General features: G+C 41.2%; 1 protein-coding gene across 1 annotated transcript; it reads left to right on the top strand.

The window, feature by feature from the left end:
• The first annotated feature begins 1,360 nt into the window (after positions 1-1,360).
• Positions 1,361-14,664, top strand: LOC145437138 (uncharacterized). The gene is made up of 4 exons (XM_080314305.1): positions 1,361-1,616; positions 9,920-10,141; positions 12,903-13,092; positions 14,116-14,664. Exons 1-4 carry the CDS (start codon positions 1,367-1,369, stop codon positions 14,264-14,266), a joined length of 813 nt encoding a protein of 270 aa, XP_080170431.1. The 5' UTR covers positions 1,361-1,366; the 3' UTR covers positions 14,267-14,664.
• The last annotated feature ends 5,526 nt before the right edge of the window (positions 14,665-20,190 follow it).

Raw genomic sequence — 20,190 nt, forward strand, 5'->3', positions numbered from 1 at the left:
GAGCCAAACATGGTCACTATAGCAATCTATATATAGGCCTACCCAATCCAAGCTGTTAACGAAGATTTTGAAACCTTTAATCATTATTGGTGTTTTCTATTGATGTTCATGAATGATTCGATTTCGAACATTTTTCTCCCAAATTCCTACAATTTGCATTTTATTAATCGAAAATAAAGCGCGAAACGAGAGGTGAGGCACAGACGGGCCAAGCCTCACCATTGATAATTGATAAACTCGTCGTAAATAGCTTAGAGTTTGTTATAACTGATAATAATCCAATGTAACTGTGGCATTGATTTCGAAAATTTAAATACTGATCGACTTCTCAATTCTTAGAGTATTCAGCCGTAACATATAACCTTGCGCTACACGCCTATTTTATCGCCGGTAGAGCTATACTTGCCAATCAAGAACGTGGATAGTTATGGCGTTGTTTGTAAATCGAGTTTGTAATTGTGAATGTCACGTCCACGGCAGTTCATTTCCTGTCGTAGATCAGGAAGACAATGTGTATTTGCAAACTGAGTTGCCATATTGGTGTCGCCATGTCTGCTATTCTCTTTGATCAATCAACCTATCGCGCAATCCAAGATTTCGAGTCGGGTAGGCTACATCGAATTCTAGGGCGATATTGATCGCCGGCGCGACAGTCGCTTAAATTTGAGGATTTTGAAAAGAGTTCGAGCTTCTAAACCTGAAGACGGCGTTGCCTTTACCTCTCAAAGACATGTTTACACTGCCACGGGAATAATTATTCTGATCGTGATGAAAATTTACTAACAAGTCGCTACAACATTCCCTTTCAGTGCAAAAATAAATATTTGGCAAAGAGCCATATCTTATCCCCAAAAGAGCCATATTTGGCTCGCGAGCCATAGGTTCCCGACCAGCACTGCTGTATGGCAATGCTATATTCTTAAATCCACATTGTCTTCCTCATTATCGGCGAGAAATAGCTTTGAAGTAACATTGCTGTCGTTAAAATACATTCATTCAATACGATTTATTCCTTGTATATGTGGAGAAATGGGCGAATAATGTATCGATACAGCAATCCGGCCCGCCAAATACTTTATTTTCCTATATCCGGCCCGCCGACTGGAGAAGTTGCCCGCCCCTGCTTTACATGAAAGGTTGGAAAACTCCAAGGTCTCAATATTCGCTACAAAATTTCGAACTTATTATATCTGTAGTGTTGCTGTCTGACTCCACACTGACTTTATTCGTATTCGGAATGGTTGAAATATAAATCAGACTGCCGGTTTGATTACCTGTCGGCTGACCCGTACGCAAATACCTATCCAGATGACTGTCACGATTAAAACTTCAGAAATTACCCCTTTTTTTCAACAGAGGAATCGTTATGATCAACATAAATTACCTTGCTATTATTTTAGTAGGGATAGTCCTATTCGCATTCAGCAATTGTGAAGATGAGACGGTCACCGGAACCAGTGGTACTTGGGATATCACTACAAAAAACTTCGGACCAGATGATATCCACATCTTGAAATTTCCAAGTGACACATCCGAACAAGCCATACTATTAAGGTTCAAGTATACGAATCTTCTTGATGACAACGATTGGTGTGTAGGGGACTTCTATATTCATGGTAAGAATTTCATTTCGTATTTGATTCTGTTATGTTCTAGATCAGTGGTTCTCAACCTTTTTGGCTTCGCGGACCCCTTTTGACCGTCACGGACCTTCGCGGACCCCCTCAAGTTTTAGTTCAATTTTAGCTCTATTATGGTGCAACTTTCATCTGTTTTGTGCAAATATGAACTGTAGGCTTGTGATAAACAGCAAAATAATGATTTTTCTTGAAGGTAACATCATACTATTTATATAGAAATTGGTGGACTTTTATTATTTCAAAGCTACTTTTGCTGCTGTATTTCTCTAAGTACGTGGTCGTGTCTTGAAAATCCGCGTCTTCGCTTTGATAAGAACGAGGAGTGCCGAAAACCATTTCCGCAAAGATAGATGGAGGCTAATGCAATATTATTGCATAACGCTTCCGACAATACTTTTGGTGTGATCGCAACATTTATGGCCCCAAATTGAAGAAACACATATTTTATGAACACATCACGTCCAGCATCTAGCGCAGGGACGGGCAACATACGGACCGCGGGCCGGATTCGGCCGGCGACGTCATTTTGATCGGCCTGCAGAGAGTTTCTTACCGTCAAAGCGAAATCCTAATCTAAAAGTATAGACAAATTTTATGCTCCAAAGAATTCATCCAAGTTTTCCAACCAGAGAAAGACTGTCATGAAACGTCATGTTCTGTTCGGGTTTACATATATATATTTACGAGCAAACATTTTCGACCATGAACAATTGAACATTAACAAGACAAGGAAGGCTACATACCAATATAATTGGTGATATGAATTTCAGGGTTGGAGCGTAATGCTTTGATAGCAACGATACACTTCTTTTTCATCGAAAAATCAGCCTTGTCGATAGGGCATCCGCAATAAGAATGCGCCAAATCTGATAGCCGAGCTTTAAGAGCAGGTATATATCATTGTCCGATTTATGACGATCGAGTGTCAGCCGAAAATATTCGGGTTCATTTCAATATGAATGTACCATTCAGTTGTATATTAAAGTTCACTACCTCCAAGAAGGTATTCCCTGCATTGGGACAAATTATGGAAATACTTCGGAAATTTTTAATTTGTTCACTAATTTGATGAGACTGACAACTTCAAATCGAAAAGGTTTCGCAGACATAATAAAGTCACCCTGATTGACTTCACTATCTCCATATAATAATTTTTCACAAACCCCAACAAAACGTCTCTAAACAGCAACATGTTTGTATCAGCAGGTTAATGGAAAACTGGCAATGAAAATGAGTTTCCACACTACTATAGTCCATGTCAGACGATTATTATGATGATATGAGTCATGCTGTTATAGCAGTTGTGGTGCGAAACTGCCTCATGCTTTCTCAAATTAAAAAAATAAAATAAAAATTAGGTTATCAACCATTGTAAAAATTTAGAGGTCTCGCGGACCCCCGGTTAAGAACCGCTGTTCTAGAACTTGTTTAAACAATAACTCAATACGACGAGATTGCAATATGAAATCAGTATATTAAACAGCAGAATAACGTTAAGACAGGCGACACGATCCAGAGTTCAGTAAACGAAAGACCACGAGACAACAGAACACTGGGTATAAATACGAAGAACGACACACGAGGAAATAATGATTGGCGGTAATTACTAATCCTAGACAAATAAGAAACAAACGATACCAACGTAAAATGCACGAACATAACAGTCCTCCCCTGTAAGGTAAGGGTACAAGGTAGTTTACGTTGGCCGATAGAACTCAGTTTGTTTCCTAAGTCTAAGCGGATAACGTCTGCCCGACGTTCGAGCAGGACTAGCTGCAGGGCGTTGTGCCCTATTCGTGACCAATGGTTGCTCAGCTTGGGACTGTTGAGGCTGAGCAACTTCCTGTGGCTGTATCATTACTTGTGGAAATCAAGCGTGGTTGGAGTTGGTTTTTATGCCTTCTCCAATACCCATGATCTGTTTTTATAATGTACACAACACGCCCCAGTATTTCCGTCACCACGCCAGCAACCCACTTTGGTCCGCTTCGCTTCGGTAACTGCGAGCGTAAACCGAGGAACCAATCTCGAAATGAGTGACTGATTGTCCAGGCGTAACGGGTTTCGATTTGTCGAAGGGCGAGCACAAACTTAACAAATTGCGCGGCTGCCGACCATGTAAAATCTCGGCAGGCGTTTTCCAGTCTATGCCCGGGTGCGGTGCACATCGGTACGTAGCGAGAAGTGTTTGGAGCGCGAAGTTGAGATCTTTTCCCCCGTCGAAATTTTTTATTAATCCAGCTTTTAAAGTCTGGACGAATTTCGCTCCGCTTCCCCGTTCGAGGCAGGGTGAAAAGACGGTGATACGATATGGCTGATTGCAAAATTAGAGCAAAACGTATCGAATTCATACGATGTGAATTGCGGCCCGCCATCCGTTACAATTGTTACGGGCAAGCCTTCGATAGAAAAGACTTCCCTCAAAGCGTTGACCACACACAAGGTTGTGGTGGAACCGACATTCATTACTTTAACGAAAGGATATTTCGAATGCGCATCGACGATGACAAGAAACATTTTATTGTTTATTGGACCTGCGAAATCCAAGTGAATTCGTTCAAAGCTTTCAGAAGTTTTTGGCCATTCGCGATACTGACGATCAGGCGCTTTCATTACCTTACGGCAAGCGTTGCAACTCTTGACGAGATTTTCAATGTCGCGATTAATGGAAGGCCATGCGATGTAACGTCGAGCCATCTGCTTCATTTTCGCGATACCCCTTCGTGCAACAATGATAAGACTCGCGAGCGAAGTGACTGCGGAATTACTACGCGCTGAAAACCATCAATATTGAGCATGACTATGTCTTCGTGCAGAGAGAGCGAATGTTTGCGAGTCGAAAACCAAGAAAAATCATCAATGTGCGTCTTTGGATTCCAATTACCATGAGTGACAGATAATTTCACTAGTTTCATGGTTTTGTCCTTCAGCGTCGCGTCGCGAATTTCATTGCGAGTTGACGGCAAGCCATCGAATGCCATATTAATAGCGTGAACGATCTCGGCGTTTTCACGAATTTCCAGTTCGTCAAACTCAGGGTCTGGACCCTTTGGTAGGCGAGATAAACCGTCGGCGTTTCCGTGCTGATTAGTCGGTTTGTAGCGAATATCGTATTGGTAAGCCATAAGCGTTAGTGCCCGCTGTAAGCGTTGCGCTGTAATCACGGGAATTTTCTTGTCCGGCGAGAAAATAGCTAAAAGCGGTTTGTGGTCCGTTACGAGCGTAAATTTTCTACCATACAAGAATTGACGAAATTTAGTGACTCCGTAAATGATTGACAGAGCTTCCTTCTCGATTTGAGAGTAGGATTTTTGCGAATCGGAAAGTGTTTTGGATGCGTGCGCGATCGGTCTCTCTTCGCCATTGGGCTCGATTGAGAGGACAGCGCCGATTCCGAATTGAGAAGCATCCGTTGACAAAATGAGCTGCTTGTTTACATCATAATGAGCTAACTGTGTAGCGTCGATTACGTCGTTTTTGAGAATGCGAAAAGCTGCGTCACAGTCCGTATTCCAAATGAATTCCGCGTCTTTTTGAAGAAGACGGTACAAGGCAGCGGCTTTATTCGTGAAATTAGGAATAATCGCGCGATAATAATTGACTTTGCCCAGGATTGCCTGTAGCTGGCGAACATCCTGAGGTTTAGGCAACTGTTTGATTGCTTCAACGGATTTGTGAGACGGGCGTTTCCCGTCCTTGTAGATTATGTGACCAAGGTACTCGATACTACTTTTGAAAAATTCACATTTAGCGAAGTTGACGGTGAAACCGTATTCGGTGAGGCGCTCAAAGAGTAGCGATAAGTTGCGAAAATTATCGCGTCATCAATGCCAGTAACGATTATGTCATCGATAAAACTAGCAACACCGGGTAAGCCGGCGATCATGGCATCAATACAGCGTTGGAAATTTGCGGGACTAGATGCGACTCCGAAACACATGCGTCGATAACGGAATAGACCGAGTTGCGTGTTGATGACACACAAATTCTTCGCATCATTATCTAATTCTAGCTGAAAATAAGCATCGGCAAGATCAATTTTCGTGAATATACAACCAACCTGTAACTTGTGAAGGATTTCATCCAAGGATGGCAGGGGATGTTGATCTATCTGAATTTGTTGATTCAATGCTTTGAAGTCACCACAAATGCGTACTGATCCATTTGATTTAGTGAAGGCAACAATTGGTGCTGCCCAATCACTGTAATTGATTGGTTCGTGGATACCTTGATTGACTAATCTATCCAATTCGGTTTGAACAGCGATTTGCCGTGCGAAAGGCAAAGGACGTGGCTTGTTGAATACGGACTTGGCATTAGGCTTCAAGTGAATTGTCACCTTTGTCTTGGTGCATCGTCCTAATACATTAGAGAAAACGGAAGGAAATTTGGACTGAAAAGACACCAATTTGTCGTTCGAATCAGAAATGTCAATAGTATTACATGATTGCGACTTGCACATCTGCGAGGAAATTGCATCCAAAGCAGACGTTCCCTTAGCGGTCATGGAGAAAGCATCGCTCCAATCGAGACCAAAGATGTTTTGCCCACGGTGTTCGTCGAGAACCACCAATTTTAAGCCAACTCGAACTTCGGAACCCACCTGCACATTTACAGTGCAAATACCTTTCACTTTCAGTGGCTTGTCGCCGTACGCTACGAAAGAGCAATGGTATGCTGAGAGTTTCGGAGAGCCCAAAGTTTTGTACCCAGTCAATCCCACCATGGCGGAGGGTGCACCAGTGTCCCACTGTGTCGGCAACGGAATGCCGTTGATGCTGGAGTTGATCCAGAGCTGGTTTCCTACGCGTCGATATAGTTGATCGATGTCGAAGGAGAGGAGTGGCACTGAGCAGAAATTGACGGACGTGACCTGTTGCGTGATACTAGGTTTGGCAGACATGCATACAGGTTTGATATGACCTTTACGACCACATTTCTGACATACTGCATGTCGATACTGACAGTCTTTTCTTTGGTGATCGATGAAACAGTGGCTGCAGGATTTCAGTCTTTCCGGGTAGTTGCCTTGGTTGGATTTGTAAGGTTTTCTCCCCCTCTGATAACTTCCCGTCATTTTGTTGACGATGGAAGTGTCTTTACCGCTACTCTCGCCCTGGATAACCCTATCAGTTTCCAGCGTTCTCACGTGTGTTGCGGCTACTTTGAGAACGTCGTCGAGGGATGGATTGGTTTGTGTTAGACAATGCCGTCTCACATCCGCGAGCGGCGTTTCTTTAATGATGAGATCGCGCATTAGCTCATCAACGTAGCTCTGATCACAGCCATCTCTTGAGCATGTGAAGTTGCAATCATTGGAGATTCCGCGTAGAGTTGCGATCCAGTCGGCGTACGATTGCCCCGGTTGCATTTTACAATTGTAAAATTCGTACCTGGCAGCTTGCACATGAATTGAGTCATTAGTGTGTAGACAACTTCTCAGTCAACGCGTCGAAAGTTTGCGCACTGACATCAGCAGCACCACACAAATTACGTAGGAGCGAGTACGTTTCAGGTCCGACCCATGAGAGTAGGCATGCTCTTTTTTTCTCCATGTTGGGAATGCCGTAAATTGCTAGGTGATGGTTGAATCGTTGCAGATATTGGTCCCACTTCTCCTTTGATTTTATGAACGAATCAAACTTGGGAGCGGTAGCTTCTGATGTTGACGTACCGGGACTCAACCTCTGCGTTAACTGTTCCATTTCTTCTTTATGCTGTGCGTGTTGTTGCTCCCGCTGTGCTTTTTGATTTGCTATTGTTTCATGTAAACTCGCCATCATTGCCTGCTGCTTCTCGAGAAGCTTCAATATACCTTCTTCCATGATCTCTCTTCGTCGCAGAAATAACTATGAATTCGACTTCTGACACCAATTGTTATGTTCTAGATCTTGTTTGAACAATAACTCAATACGACGAGATTGCAATATGAAATCAGTATATTAAACAGCAGAATAACGTTAAGACAGGCGACACGATCCAGAGTTCAGTTAAACGAAAGACCACGAGACAACAGAACACAGGGTATAAATACGAAGAACGGCACACGAGGAAATAATGATTGGCGGTAATTACTAATCCTAGACAAATAAGAAGCAAACGATACCAACGTAAAATGCACGAACATAACAGATTCGTCCTCCTATTCTATCGTGAACCGTTGTATACGAGTGCGTCGGAGAAGTTATCATAGGATAGCGGTTCCCATAACCCCTTTCTCTTCATTCCGCACTGATTTATTCGAGTCTTCATTCGCCACAGCCTGAAACCCCTCTATTTGGTAAGACAATAATTAGTAAGGACTTTCCATTGATGCAAATTAAGACGCCACAGCATTAATTGTGCCCATGTAATGAAAGCCAGCCATTGTGGCAGTTGTTCAGAAGTAAGGCGATTATTTTGACAGTGTCAAAATATGTCAAAATATGTCAAAACTTTATCGTCAGGTCAAAAAATTGTCAAAATTGTACACAAACTCAAAACATTTTGCCACCTGCATTTCGTTTGTATCGCAAATGTTTGCACTGTCGGTGAACTTATCGTTTCACATTTTATAGCTTGTAGCCAACTTTATAGGCTGACCGTTGTAGACGGCCAATTAATCTCCTCATTGCCAATCATAAATGGCCAAATTAAACAAATGGGTTGATATCGTGGTATCCTCAACGTACCGCAATATCCTAACTGAAGCATGACTGATGCGTGGGCATCGGTTCTTGTATCAAGAAGCGCGCGATGACAAATTGTGATGTGGAAAACGTAGTCAGAATGAAGCAACACGTAGTGTCACCAGCAGTGTACGCACAACTTCGGTGTTGCCAAAAAATTTTCAGTTTTCAATGCAAACAATTTTTTAAGGTCAATATACTTCGTAAGGACAGGCAGTTCCAACCAGAACGGATGATAAGTAGTACAAGTTTACCATTATGTGGCAAACCACCTAGTTTACATACATGAGGTAAAAATTGAGTTTTTCAAGGTAAAAAAACGTCAAAACTTTGAATTTTTAGGTCAAAATTTTCCCTTTTTCAGGTAAAATAATTCGCCCCACTTATAAGGTTTTTAAATAGATGTGAATCCGAGGTCGTATTGTCTGTTATCTTTAGTCACCACGTTTTACCATACTTAAAGTTCACTAGACTGATATGCCGGATATCGCGGACAAGCTATTGGTTTATCTGAGTGTACCCAATATCCATGACAGTAGACATGAACGATAAGCCTTTTATTGCAAAATGAACCGTGCACCGATATCCAGCACAATTCTGCGAAAGGTTTATTGCACGTCATGCTGCTCTTGTTAAACGTGTTTGTGACCCCGATATTTGTTGACATGAGCTCAAAATAAGTTTTTGTGAATCTGTTCCCAACAAAAGTCGCTAAATTCCGCACTGGTTCAGAAACACTGTCTTAGGTCACTGTAGCAATTACATTGCGACGTAATTGACATGTCTGATTACAATATCAATTACTATTCAAATTTTTGTCCAATTACATTTTATGTATTTTACAAATCTGTGTGAACAAACGTTGTCAGTAAGGATTTAGTTCTACTTTTCCCGAGTGCTCAAGTAGATTCTGCCTATACTTGTGTTACTTACCGGTTTTGTTTTCAGACTACTTCCACTAATCCTATAAATGCAGCACTATAGACAAAGCTACTTGTACTTTACAGTTTGGAATCGGTCAATTAGAAATTAGGTTTGGAATATTTTTACAGCAACTTGATGCGCGAAATGTCATGAAAACAAGGCGAAAAGGAGTTGTATCACGATAATTTCTCACTCGAAATTCACAGCAGCAGTTAGACACCACATTTCAACATATTTTATATGTTAGCCAATATTATGGGCATCCATCCACAATGTGGTATCTAACGTAACGTCTCGAATTCATAGTAAGATCCCACATTATGCATTGGCAAACACAGTATTGGCGAACACATTAAATATGTTGAAGAGTGGTGTCTAACTGCATGCCTTGAAATTAGAGATCTATGATTTCATTGATCATTTTGCATTAGTCGCGAACATCTACCTTGCAATTTCGAAAGTGGCATCCTTAGACCAAATCTGCGTTTTGAGCCTACTTACTTGAGTATACTTTCCCAATCTTTATTTTCCACTTCTAGTGGAAGTAATATTGACGTATCTGTGAAATACTTCAACTTGTAAGTGAGTGAGTGGAAATTTAAAGCGTCACGGTATAATTAGATATTCGAATTGACTTCTTCCATACGGACTTTATACTAACGCTAATTACTCATTTGAATTCGCAAGAACTCAGGTTTTGCGACATGGGTAACAACGACTGCATACTGATTAAGCCAAAGGATCGCTCATGCGTGCACAATGATGCGAAAACATGCAAGGAGATATGGATCGTCGATACTAATGAAACCACGAATCTTCATTTCCGGAGAAACGGAGAATCGTTAAGCAGGAAGAGCCTGGCAAAAGTACATTATGCGGTACTGAATTGCACGACGGCGCCACCGTACAGTAAGTCACGGGTTATTCATATAAGTTGGTGATACTTTTGCTCACATGCTAAACACAATTCAATATAGGCATCGTTTATTGATTGAAATGCTGCATGGAGTCCCTACGCAATGTCGTACCTATGCGTGAAGAGAAGAAATAATGTTTGAGGGTGTAGGATAATTTGCTAGGCGCAAACTCCGTACTATGATCGGAAAACTGTTGGTAAAATAACCGTTTCATCTGCAACTGTTCAACTGATGTTGAATATTGGAGCCTCCGGGGTTGTATACATCCATGTCTATAATAAACATGCATATTGTCGGTGTGGATTAGAATTCGACGAGACGCATTTGTTTACCAGAACGTAAAGTAAGCTTCCAATGTTCTTTCCAAAGAATCACCTGTTATTTTCAGTGCTAATTTATCCTACTTATTTACAACCCCGCAGATAGTCCGCAATAGACTCTAGCATAGGGTTGCCATACGTCCGGAATTTCCCGGACATGTCCGGAATTTCACTGAAAAATCTGCGTCCGGGAGGAATTTCTAAAATATGCCTAAATGTCCGGAATTTTGAAGGCTTGAAGCACGCTCAAATGTTTTTCGTAAATCAACACAAACAATATTATCAAGCAGTTTTATGCTATTCAAAATTGTTCTTCGCGCCGCGCGTAACGTAAAATAATACTAGTATGGGCAGCAGGCACCACCCTCTCCAAAAATGCAATCAAAAGTAATATAAATAACCATCATTTACTGAAATAAGTCTGATTGTAATCGCAATTATAAGCTAACGGTATATTCCTGGAGCCGGTTAAGGCCGATTGGATGCTTAAATCACAGACAGTGGTTCCAAATCTTGGTGTCGTTCGCCTTTATCTGGGGATCGCGGTGATGTTGAGCTTTGCCACGGAACATTTTCAAGTGGGAAATGAGGTCGCGACCACAGAAGATTGGAAATCACCGGATGTGCAACCTGCTGGTGCATTTTATAGTAGCCTAATATATGGAAGAATCAATAATATTGCCAGAAATCATACATAAAATTTAACAGCCAAATGTATATAGTAAGTGCCCAACAAGTTACATCGACTATCCTATGGTGGGCCCAAGATCAGTGCTTTTTGGGCGGAAGGGGGGGGGGGGGAGTAGAAAAAATATTGTTTCGGATTTGATTAAAACACATTTACAGATAGCCCACCGACCTAACAGTATAGCAGGACTGCCAAACACAATCCTGACAGGCCAGACACGGCCCTCCAGATGATTTCATCCGGCGCGTGCAGGCTACTGCAGACCCTAGCAAGTAGCAATCACCAGAGCTCACATTACAGGTGGCCCAATTCATGACCTATGTTCCACTCCATTCCTGTATAGTGTATGTATACAGTCGATGGACAATGCTTTTCCAGTGTGACGTCATATTGACGGTCAATGAGTTACAACTCATTTTTAAATCCGCTAGTGGGCGCTAAAGAGTGTCCGGAATTTGGTTCCCAAAATGTGGTAACCCTACTCTAGCATGGGTGACATGGGCGCATAGCGAGTTTCACACTAACCATAATCATTGAATAAATGAATGCCTGTTGGCTTTATTGATATTATAATGCAGGTCAAAGCCATTATCAAGTAATTTATCGGCAAACACAAGCTGTTTTATTTGCGATGTAGCTGCTAATGTAATTACAATCGTATCGAAAACGTATACAAATACACGTCATGCAATGGCGTCCAGTATATATGGGATGTGAAACATTGGGACTATTTCATTCCACCCGCGAAACAATTCTCAGATTATGGAAAAATCTTTGTATTATTCGCCGCCTTTCAGATAAAGGATGAGATATTTAGTAAGAAATACGTTTTTAACGTATAAATAAACCCTCAATAATGTGGAATATGTTCTAAGGTGAAATTATAACCCCCTGCGTCGGCAGTCTTATGTTTCTCCTCTGGTTATTGTTAGGAACTAGTCGGTAACATCGACACCAAACTCCGCGTAGGTGAAACCAACCAAACACTATTTTTCACTGCCACTGCCACACCGTTGTATGTAACCTACATGGAAAATGTGACAGTTACACTAAAATATAATTCAAATATATGTGATTGCACTGCTGTGTAGATTCTTACCCAAAAAAGTCCCCAGTCTCCAGTGACCCACTTAAACTATAAATTTATCAACGAGAATGCTGGTTTTCGATATTATTTCATACCGCTGAAGGCTGAGAGCCATACAATCTCACAGGTGGTCAAGAGTAAAGTACTTCTACTTTTTCCGAAGTAGGCTACACAATACACATGTACGTTTTACGCACTTGTAGCGCATGTCCAACTGCTCGTTTTTTAGATACCTTCCATTTTCACTTGAACGGTTAGTACCTATACGTTTTACACTTCGGATTTTAAAAAGTCTTAGATAGATTTCAGAAAAGTCAGTATCAATTTTATATGTGCGAAAAATAGAAACAGCGTGAAGTGTCACTGGCTGTTTTGCGCCGCCGCGAAGATATATTTAGACCTTTCAAACGTAGACTCTTCTGGTTAACTGCTAAAAGTGAGGGAACGCACGAATGAATCTACCGTTCGAAACAACTCTAGTATACTTCTCAGATCTTTCATTGTCGACTTCAACTTGAAGTAGATGTGTAAGGTAAGCCTCTGGTTCTGTCGGTAATTTAGTAGAAATTCACGGCGTTAGTTCAGCTGCTATTTAAAGTAGCAACGCTTTACTACTCTGACCAACCCATGACATAACACACATATTATAACCTTGCAGCCACGGAGTCGTTTATAACCACAACATACCCGACAACGATGTTTTCTCCGACCAACTCGAGTGCCGTTTACACCACGGAAGAGACAACTGTCTCAACTGAAGAGACACACACTCACAAACATACTGCGCTAGTGGTTTTGGCATGCACCACAGGACTTTTCGGACTGACACTTGTCGTCATTGGAAGCAGGTGAATCGATAAAAAATATGTTCAATTTGGAGGCCCCAGACCTGCAGTGCCAGGGATAATTTTGTGGGCCCAATGAAAACTTATCAATTCCCACGGCGAATAATAACCTCTTCAGACTGTTCGAATTTCAAGTTACATCATCGTTACATTATAAAGTCATGTCTCAATATGAAATTACGGGTGCATATTAACTGTGATACAGATCTACTGAATGACATTTCAATTGAACAGTTGCGGCCCATCTCATACCGATTCTGTCTACAATTTATTATTTAAGAAAGCGGACTAATGAAAATAGTAAAATGTGATGTAAGTCGCGGTAATTTGTGTTTCTTCTTATAGTTGTCTAGCCGGGACATACATTTTCCTCTCTGAGTAGCGCTACTCAGCTATCCTCCCGAAGTCTAACAAATTGCGGATTGCGAAATATTCATTTCACGCTCTTCGGCTATTAGAACGTGTACGGTGATACCGTACCACAAAATCACTTGAAGAACCTACACTAAGATAACCATACGTCCCCGTTCATGAGATTTTGTCCTCCAATTTCAGATTTTTCGAAATTTCCTACGAGGACGACAAAATGTCCTCCTTTTGGGCGTCGTCGGACTCCTTTACAGCTTTTACAGCTAGGATAATGGGCAGGTTCGACTGAAAATCGGCATAAATGACGCTAAATAGCTAATACGGACGTTCGAGCGGGTCATTCAGGAGTCGATTGAAAGTGACCATCTTTTTTTGGTCAACACCACTAAATTTATATAAAAAGTTGTTAAACCGGGAGTTGAACGAAATTTATGACCTTTTTCTTTAGTCAAATCCACAAATCTTCCAGGAAGAATAGCAACATCTGCTGTTTTCAGTCTTGATCAACTACCTTTTCTGATTTGGTAAAAGTGTCCTCCTCTCCCGATTCCAAAATATGGTAACTCTAACCAAACCACTACAATTCTTCCAATATATATTCACCCTGTGCAAGCAACAATAGCCTACATAACATTCTCATATATTTAATATTGTCAGATACATTATCCGTCTTAAACGAAACAACTCGTCAAGTCAGAATCAGTTATCAGGGTCGCCGGATAAGCAGCAAGAGCAAAGATACGTGGAATTTACGCAAAACTTGGAGAAAGTCGATGTCACCAACGAACTCTATGGATCTTCTTATTAGTCGGCAAAGCGACATTGAACTCCCGTTATACTCTGTAAATGTATGGTTGAAATATAAGTGTAAATACCCGATTTTCACCATATTGCGGGCCTGTTGTTGTTGTTGTTGTGGTTCTTGTTGTTAGTATGATATTGCCGCTCATCGGTTACGTTAATCGACTGATTGCTTGTATGCTTGCCCTCTCGCCCCGTGGTCAAGTCTTGTTGTTTTGCGAGCTGTTTCACACGCTTTACTTTTACGAATCCAGACTTGTGACTCACTACCTATACCGAGGTCGTATTTGCTTTAAATATATGAGTTATGCGCTCGAACCTTAGTAAACACGTTATCGAACGGCGCACTATAATATAATAGTACTCGACAGCTGTCGCCTTGCGCATCGGGTCATTTCTATTTATATTGTGAAATTAAATATCGCTTCCGCTCAGAAGAACAAATTCAATTGCCGGAGCAATTGTAAAGCGCGTGAGTGAGATGTCATCTATAGATGGTCGTACGCATAGATGCATAGCTGCACATCTCAGATACTCCCGTTGGCCTCCATATTTGGAGGATTGAATACGGGAATGCTCAATTGTTACTCATTGCTGGCAAGGGCAACACTGGCGGTCTTTGTGATTCCATGTTCTAAATAGAAGAAACGGTAGGCAAGCCGGCAATGTCCCATTTGCAGGTGGACGTGAACTGACGATTGAATTCGAAACGATAATGTCAAAATAATGCCAGGATTTCGTTGCGTAACGTTAAAATACGACTGTATTTAGAATAGCGTAGGGTTGCCATACGTCTGGATGTCCCGGACATGTCCGGAATGTTAGTGTTTCAACTGCGTCAGTCGGTAAATCCTACAATTAGCCTAAATGACCGGCATTTTTGAAATTGTAGTTCAGTCCGAGGTTTTATATGTTATCAGCTGCCATTCACCCCATCCTTTTCGAGGTAGCAAACATTCTTAGCTCGTCAAAGCTAAATGCTTTAAACCTGACTGCATCTCGTAAATGACGAGTCGGAAATTGTTTACTGTCTTTTAAGGAGAACAGCCATGGGGTTTGACTTATTCAAGTTCGGGGTTTCTTGAACTGTGAGCAGCTCCCCAGATGTTGTGTTGAACACCTCATGGGGGAAATGTTGTATTCATTTTAAAAAGATCCCCAATATTTTCGGCTGACACTCGCCAGGTTTTAGCGTCAGCAACTAGTATAAAATTGATAAAAACTTTGTATATCCTCAAGCAGCAACATCCAGGCCGAGTTGGAAATCGCAAAATGAAAGTGTAAACGCAAACATCTGCTACACTACATAATCCTGTAATGCTGATTATGCATTCATGCAGTAGCCTAATTAACACATTACGCCGCCGGATTCGTGAATCGTTTGGAAAAATCGATGTATGCTGCCCATAGGCTACACATGCTGAGCTATTTTTAAATGATGAGTTCTTACGATAGTAAAGTTATGATGGATTATTGACGAAATTATATCCTGGTGTTTATGAATGCCAGCCGTCGACTCAAGGTAGCATAATAAAAATACCATTACCGAAGACATACCAGGCGCACCATAGTTTAAAAGAGGTTAATTGGATTAGGCTTCATGCATTTATCACTTAGGAACGCCGCAATTTCAAGCAAAAAATGGAGACGGCACACTTCGCTTTCTCAACACTAGCCTACACCGAATAAACACTGTACAAACCTTGTAGACTGTGGTATGAGTACACATAAAATGATCCAGCGACACGGTGAATATTTACAGCATCCGGAATTTGAACTTTTTGTGAGACATGTTAGAAAAAATTAATAATAATCCGGTGACGGGCACGCGCGACTGCTGTACCATCGAATTGCAGAGCGGTGGCCACAACGGAACTGATACATGAACGTTGAAATCTTTAGCTTGCTCATATATCGTATGCTTAAAGTATTATATATTGGAGTAGCGATTTGTTGGTCGCAAATCCCAGCCAATTTGTGGTCTAGCAATGATGTTGATAACACATCATTATTGTTAATGCAGTGGACAAGTTGCTTTCTTGCTGGCAGCATGCGAACCCCAGCAAATAATGCAATATTATTGAATTTAAACGGTAACAACTGAAGCAGAACGGGATGTGAGTTACTGAATTGGTACAACTAACGACATTCTTGATATCACTGGTTCAAGCGACTGCATGTGACACTTCTAAGACAACATCGTTGTTCAATGATCATGCTTACCAAGATCTTGTTCGAACCACGAATGTCCTGTCACCAATTATTTACCATGAATGCAATCCCACCACTGTCACGATACCACAAGAATGTCAGATAAGAAAAATGTAAATCTCCGCACGCAATAGCTACGTAAGGCGAACGCAACAATCATGAAGTTAAAGTAGGCAGCCTACTCATAGAGAAGCAGAAGTATAGTGCCATGAATTACAACTCGATTAAAAGTAGATGTAGGAGTTTCCAAGACATGTGAAAATACTTCACGTTGGTAAAAGATTCGAAATGAGTTGTACGAGGGTTTGCATTAGGGATGGCGTGGACGCGAGGCTCACGTTCACGTTCTGTGTGTGAAACTCTGAAATTTGGAGGATCGCGTTCACAAACGAACGTTATTTGGTTCTGTACTGTGAACCCATGCCATGTATTACAATTTTTCACGTCATTATAACGTCTTTGTCTGACATTTTTTGCATTCGCGCTTCGAAACAGTATTCGTATGGCGATGGTGGCATGATAAGAAATTAATCACTAAACGAGCATATTGCCAATTTCAAGAATTATTTGCTTGAGAGTTTGCTCGGAATATTCAGCGTTCTGTTTGTGAATCATTATCGATTCTCTGTAGTGAGCTTTAACCACAATCACACAATAGCAAGAACGAAACAAACTACATATAGGAGGTCAGCGAATTGTGCTTAGTCATCGAAATAATTATTCACATCAACGACATTGATAGAAAGAATGCATCGATGTCTAATATACAAAAAACTATCTGGTGTACGGGTTCTACCTTGATTTATTTACGTTATCAGAAAAATTAAATCCGTCCGATTGGGGTGCTGGTTACTGTATAAGTTATTTTTGAGATAATATCTGGCGCAGTTAAAGAAACCGGTGTTTCACTCTTAAGAATACATTTGTCCTGTCTAGCCAAGTCCTCGTCGAAATTGTTGGCAAAACGAGGGAAGATATTGATTTTGTGGAATTATATTAGCATTTTAATGTTCAAGTTGATACATTGGGTGACGTTTAGAAAGTCAGAATATACTTCAGCATTGTGACATAATATAGCTTGAGTCGTCTCTATAGTTATCACGTACATTAATATATTACTTTCCGGTAATGTAGGGCTGAAATTAGCAATATGACGTCACGAGACGTCATAGGTTCACGTTCGTTCGTTTCAAGAAGGCTCGCGTTTACACGAACCAGAAACTTTCAGAGGTTCGTAGCATTCCTATTTCGCACGTTTCTAAGAGTGAAATTATCTTGACAACTGCGGCAAATATGCACCGCGTCACTGTCCGGAATATATTCTCGGAGATTGCGCCAGTTTGTAACGACATTTGTCATTTTGCGTCAGTCGCGATTGTGATTTCGAAAGTAACTAACTCCAATAACTATTAAAAATGTGCCAGCCATCAACAGAATCTACTTTCTTAAAGTATTAATTTAGCACTTTTCTGATCTTCTGATTCTATTTGCACTATTGATGTGTCTTTGAAATAGGTACACCTAGCCTACCTGTAATTGAGTCGGTTTTACTTTGATTTGCCTGGTCTCTGGGCAACGTTGTGAGTTGCAAACAATTTACGCACTCATGCACTCATGGTATGCATATGTTCAGATCGTGTGCATGTAGGCCAATATAGGTGTATAGCTGTATATGCCGCAGAAACATCATGAACAAAAATGAACTACGACCTTTCCTTTCCACGCGGAAATTTGAATATGTCTTTTTGGAATTTGGAGCTGGCTTTTTCAGCAATAGACGTTTCATTCTGATAACACTTGATAATAAGCTACAGACACCGAGTGTATTTGTTCAATGCAAATTTGCACTTATGACCGTATAAGCAGACAACAAGCACAGCGATATGTAGAAATTCAAGAGTCCTGGCCATCAGATCTATTGGTATGTTATTGCTTGTAGTATTCCCGGTGTTTTTCGACTACGATGGTCATTTACATCAGGCCATTTAGTGTGATTCCATATCTGCCGACTTGTAGCAAGGCCCACTTTTAGGCTTTTTAAAGACACCGCCTACGCGGATTGGGTGGCGAGGGGGAGCCTAGATTAAGCCCCAACAGCTGGGAAGTGATCCTGGAGTCGGCCCCGGTCGGACTCGAACCCAAAAGCTATTGGTGTTGCAGCAGTGGATCATACCACTACGCTATCAGGCTATAAGAGCTGATGCTTCAATCTGAGGCAAAACGAAGCAAATGACAAACCCACGAATTCCGCAAATACGGTATTGTTAATAGGGTGGGCCTGAGTGATTCGAAACTGAATGTCGTATTAGGCTTCGAGTCGAGTCGAGTATTCGAGTATCCCGCACTATATGACGCCATAATAGTATGAAAGATGCGGAAAGGTCAAATATGCGCTTTTTATGCGGCATTTAGGAATAAAGAGCCATGCAGTTCTACATCATAGTAAATATAATAATTTGGTATACTTTGTAGAATGTAGACCAGTTGTTCCCAACCTTTTCGACTCAACGCCCTCTTATCAATCTCGACACAAATTTTCGCACCCCATATTTGCGGTTCCGAAAATGAGGACATATTAATCGGGAAATTTGTTCACCTATCTTTGATCGCGGGTGAATTTACTACCGAGGTACTACCCGAGGTGGTATAGGTGCTCGGAAACCCGGTATATAAATTCCACTGTGCTTTGTATCAATGCTGTTGATTGTTCACGACTTCTCAGATATGTAATTTACACTTCGCTGCATAGTTTTGTGGTACATTTTATTTTGCTCTGATACGACCGACAGAGATCTTAGGGATCCTGCAGTGGACAATACTTTATCGAAAATATAAATTTCGTTCATAAATTAACCCTTATGGTCGGAAAATAGCACATAATTTCATTAGTCGAAAGAATCATCTCCGACTATTGGACTAGAATCATTACAATTACCACTCGATTCTGATTTGAGTACCGAAAGCATTGCGCCCAGCCCTAATATCATATACGCGGGCCTACGGCCATGATTGATCTTTGGCACGGACAATCCGGAAGCGGGCAACAAACGGCCCGCGGGCCGGATCCGACCCTCGACGGGATATTGAGCGGCCCGCAGAGAGTTTGTAACTTGAACGTGAGATTCCGATATGAAAGTATTGACAATTATGCGTCACAGAATGAATCCACGATTGCCAAACCGAGAAAGATGGTCATGAAACTACTGGTTCTGTTCCGGTCTACATCCATTGGCAAGCAAACATTTTCGAGCACGAATATTAACAAGGCCAGGCTGCGTTCAAATACAACCGATGTTCACTGCAGTCTTTACTAAGGGTTTCTATATCTGACATGAAGCCAGATTAGGAACAGCTTGTTGACAACTTAGATCGGCGACAGATGTGTGATTGACTTCAACAGCTATTGAAGTACATTAGATTAATGAATTCATCAAACACTGTTTTCGGTCTTTACGCCTTAAATTTAAAGTTTACATCACATACGACTTAACCCTTGTATATATGGATAAATAAGATATTAATGTATCGATTATGTAATCCGGCCCGCCAAGTAGCCTACTTCATTTTCCCATATAAAGCTCGCTGACCGGAGAAGTTGCCTGCCGCTGTACTATCTGATAGATTTCGTACAATGATATTTCCCGATGTGATTAATTTAGTTCCGTTGGAATGGACGCCGACAGATGACGAAAAGACGCGGTGCGCACAACATGCATTACA

Source organism: Botryllus schlosseri, chromosome 1 (assembly GCF_051294905.1).
Source record: "Botryllus schlosseri isolate E-star chromosome 1, Bs_hap1, whole genome shotgun sequence".
Taxonomy (NCBI): domain Eukaryota; kingdom Metazoa; phylum Chordata; class Ascidiacea; order Stolidobranchia; family Styelidae; genus Botryllus; species Botryllus schlosseri.